The 4374-nt window shown below is 41.2% G+C and overlaps 1 protein-coding gene across 1 annotated transcript; it reads right to left on the bottom strand.

Moving 5' to 3' along the window:
• Positions 1-221: 221 nt before the first annotated feature.
• On the bottom strand, positions 222-1256 carry LOC146892697 (endogenous retrovirus group K member 5 Gag polyprotein-like). The gene has a single exon (XM_085696181.2). It carries the CDS (start codon positions 1254-1256, stop codon positions 222-224), a length of 1035 nt encoding a protein of 344 aa, XP_085552307.2.
• Between the last annotated feature and the right edge of the window lie 3118 nt (positions 1257-4374).

Here is a 4374-nt window from a genome sequence, read left to right as displayed (position 1 = left end):
CACTAGTTGAGCTATTCTTTCCCCTTGAGGGATGACAAAGACTCCCATACCAGCTTCAACCATAATTTTAATTTCTCCAGTATAATCACAGTCTATAATTCCTGGTAAAATTTTAATCCCTTTAAGCACAGAACTACTTCTACCCAAGACTATCCCCACTGAACCCTCCGGAATAGGTCCAAATACTCCAGTCCCCAAGGCCTGCACACCCATTTGTGGGGTCAATACTGCCCGGGAGGAGGTACAGAGATCCAATCCTGCACTTCCTGAGGTGCCTCAAACAAGGTCGGAGGCAGTGAGGCATTTCTTTGAGGAATGTATCTGATGGGAGCAGCTGGTCCACTCATGGCCCCGTACACTTGCATTTTGGGGGCCCGGGGCAGGCCCCTCCTCCCGTTTCCCGACACGGGAATGGGATTACCTTGACTGCTGGTCTTAGAGTAACAGTCATTAGCCCAATGTGCCCCTTTTTGACATTTTGGGCAAACACCTGGATTTCTCCTGGATTGATTAACTGCCCTTTTAGTGGCAGGGCAGTCCCTTTTGAAGTGTCCTGATTTTCCACAATGAAAACAATTCCTAGATCTAGCTCCACCTTGACCTTTGCGAGGGGCAGGAGCAATTACCTGACCCACCACGGGAGTGCCATCAATGTCCCTGCACAATCTGATAAAGTCATTTAAGTCTCCATTTCTATGGGGGCATAAAACCTCTTGACAAAATCTGTTAGCGTTTTCATAGGCAAATTGCTTTATGGCAGGCATAGCTGAGCTCACATCCCACAAAATACAACTTCCCACCTGTAAAAGGTGGTCAATAAACTCTGAATAAGGTTCTGAAGATCCTTGAAGGGTCTTAGAAAGCTGTTCTCCTACTCCTTTGTTAGGTAAAGTTTTCCAAGCTTTAATGGCCACGGCAGCTATCTGAGCATAAATCGCAGGATCATAAGCGATCTGTGCTGCTAAACCAGCATACTGTCCTTCACCAGTTAACATGTCAATGTTATGCTGGGGGAAACCTGCGATGGCATTATTACGTGCGGTCTTTTTGCCATTTCCCTGCATATCACCACTCCATAACAAATAACCTCCCCTGGAGAGATAAGCCCTGCAAAGCTGCATCCAGTCACTGGGTATAAGGTTGAGCTCTGCAAAGGATTCTAATAAAGCCACAGTGAAAGGGGCATGTGCTCCATAAGCCACAACTGCTTCTTTTAACTGCTTGATATCCTTAAACGTCAGGGGGTTATGCTGCATGTTCCTTCATTCTTGCGGATCAATAATTTCTCCAATAGGATAAATTTGCCTCTCTCTACTTAGATTATTTAGTCTGTCTTGAATCTCTCGGATTTCTGCCTCTAGGTCTACAGGGGCAAAAGCAGTAGTACAAGGATTGGAAGTGGCAAAGAATGTTTTTTGCAGCGGAGGTCTCTTCGAGAGATCTCTGTTTGCTTCTTCACTTTCGTCTTTTTCTAACTTCTTTTTTAAAAGTGCGATCTCCTTTTCTAGAACTTCTTCTTCCTCATCTATATCCCCAACACTCTTAACTTCCTGCTCCTCAAAGCTCTTAATAGAACTCACAGATTCTGTTCTCTGAATCTCCTCAAGGGTTTTGTTCAAAATCTCTAATTGCTCTTTTACTTTTACATCATCACTGAGAAGAGCATCTCTGACTAAGTGCCATAGCGAAAATATTGCTATGGGGAAAACTTCTGGTCCTCGCTCTTTCAGTGCATTTTGAAGGTCAACCTTTACCTGCTCCCAATCAGTAATATTAAAACCCCCTGCATGTAGAAACCAGGGACTAAACTCTCTCAAAAAAATTAGGCAATTAAATACCTTACACAAAAGAAAACTGTCTTAAGGAACTCTTGTGCTGTTTATACTTTAATACTGGTGCCTTACTTGCCTTGTTTCTCTAAAAGTACTATCATTTGGCCTTTTAACCTGCCCCTTAACACTGGAACAGAATTACTTGCACCCATAACCAATATACCCTCACCACTTACCAGCCTCCTGAGGGCGATCTCTCAGGGATCCCTACTTCCCAAAATCTCTCAGATGGATCTCCACAGACGAGTCGCTGACTGTAGCTGCTGCTGATGCCAGCGCTGCCTTCAATTGTAACACCCGATTCTGTGTTACCCTCTCAGTACAGTTTGCACGCAACTGTACCTTACGCGAGTTTGGGCAAAAGCCTGGAGATTGAAAGAAACACACAAGAGACCATGGTCATTCGAAAGGAGATCAGCCGAATGCCACTTTATTCAGCTTTTTGCCAAACTAATATACTTAGGCCCCAGTAAAGGAATTCCTTTCCAGGCAGGGGGAACCTGGCACCGTAGGAATTCCTTCCCAGGCAAGGGGGAACCTGGCACCATAAGAATTTCCTCTCAGGCTGGGGGGAACCTGGCGCCATATAGGAATTCTTCCTGGGCAGGTGGGAAATTACCATACCAAAGATGAAACAATGCCCTAAAGCTAAATCACCAGGCTATGACAGAGTGAACACAGGAGCTAGCATGAAGCTTTAGCTGGCTGACCAAAACTGTCCTCGAGACGTACCCCAGGGAGCAAGGGTAGACCAGGCCCTACAGTCATTAAAAACCTCCAAAAATAAAAGCCTATGGCCAGATGGATTCATTGCAGAATTCTACCAGAATTCAAAGAAGAGCTAATACTGATACTCCTCAAAGTGTTGCATGTGTTAGAAACGAAAAGAACATTGTCAAACTCTTTCTATGAGGTGACAGCAAGCTTGAAACCAAAACCACACAAAGACTCACTCAAGAAAGAGAATTATAGATCAATCTCACTCATGAAGATAGCTGTGAAAATACTCAATAAAATATTGACATACCAAATTCAAGAACACATCAAAACAAATTATCCACCATAATCAAATCATGTTCACCCCATGGATGCAGGAATAGTTCAAGAAACAAAAATCTATCACTGTAATCCAACATATAAATGAAATGAAAAAAAATGATCATCTCATTAAATGCTGAAATAGTGGTCCACTTTCTCCATAGCTCTTCAACATAGTTCTTAAAGTTCTGACTATAGCAAACATCAAAAGGAGATCAAGAATATTCAAATTGGAATGAAAGAAGTCAAACTTCCACTATTTGCAGATATGATAATATACATAACTGACCCCCAAAACTCTCCCAGGGAACTCCTACAGGAGACAAATACCTTCAGTAATTTGCCAGGATACAAGATCAACTCAAAAACATTAGTAGCCCTCCTATATACAAATGATAAAGAAGCTGCAAAAAAAATCAGAGAAACATCACCATCCACAATAGCTACAAATGACATAAAATATCTTGAAGTAACACTAACCAAAAAAGTGAAAGACCTATTTGACAATAGTGTGGGACAATTCTGTATTCTGTCAATTATGTTTTAAAGAAATGCTGATTGACCAGTAGCCAGGAAGGAAGCATAGGTGGAAAAACCAGACAGGAGTAGAGGTGGGGCAAGAAGAACAGTAGTATTCTGGGAAGAAGGAAGCTCAGTCCACAGTAATGTCCAGCCACCAAAGAAGCAGGATGTGACATGCCCCACTGAAAAAAGGTACTGAGTCATTTGGCTAACATAGATAAGAATAATGGGTTAATATAAGTTATAAGAGCTAATACAAAGCCAGAGCTAATGGGCCAATCAGTTTATAACTTATGGAGACCTCTGTGTGATTTCCTTTGGGATTTACCAGCTGTGGAAACTGGGCAGGACAGAAACCCCAACAAGCAGGCCCTCATGTTACATGACAAAAGCTTTAAGTCTTTGAAGAAAGAAATTGAAGAAGATACCAGAAAATGAAAAGCTCTCCCATGCTCTTGAAAAAGTAGGATCAACATAGTAAAAATGGCAATCCTACCAATAGCAATCTATAGAGTCAATGCAATCCACATCAGAATACCAACATAATTCTTCACAGATCTTGAAAGAACAATAATCAACTTCATATAGAAAAATAAAAGAATAATAATCAAAGTAATCCTGTACAATAAAAGAACTTGCAGTCATCACTATCCCTTACATCAAGCTCTATTATAGAGCTACATTAATGAAAACAGCTTGGTACTGGAATAAAAACAGAAAGGTTTAGCAACGGAATCAAACTGAACCCAGATATTGATTCACACACCTATGAACACCTGATTTTTGACAAAACACTAAAGTTATACAATGGAAAAAAGAAAGCATTTCTAACAAATGGTGCTAGCATTACTGAATGTCAACATGTAGAAGAATGAAAATAGATCCATACCTATCCCCATATACAAAACTCAAGTCCAAATGGATTAAAGAACTCAATATCAGTCTGACCACATTGAACCTGATAAAAGTGAAATTGGAAAAT

Source organism: Myodes glareolus, chromosome 10 (assembly GCF_982192425.1).
Source record: "Myodes glareolus chromosome 10, mMyoGla1.1, whole genome shotgun sequence".
Classification (NCBI taxonomy): Eukaryota; Metazoa; Chordata; class Mammalia; order Rodentia; family Cricetidae; genus Myodes; species Myodes glareolus.
The sequence above is the reverse complement of the archived record's forward strand: the minus strand, read 5'-3'. Positions and strand labels throughout refer to the sequence as shown.

Bases quoted from the DNA above. Each gene is read 5' to 3' on its own strand.
- LOC146892697 (XM_085696181.2), bottom strand. From the start codon at position 1,256: ATGCAGCATAACCCCCTGACGTTTAAGGATATCAAGCAGTTAAAAGAA.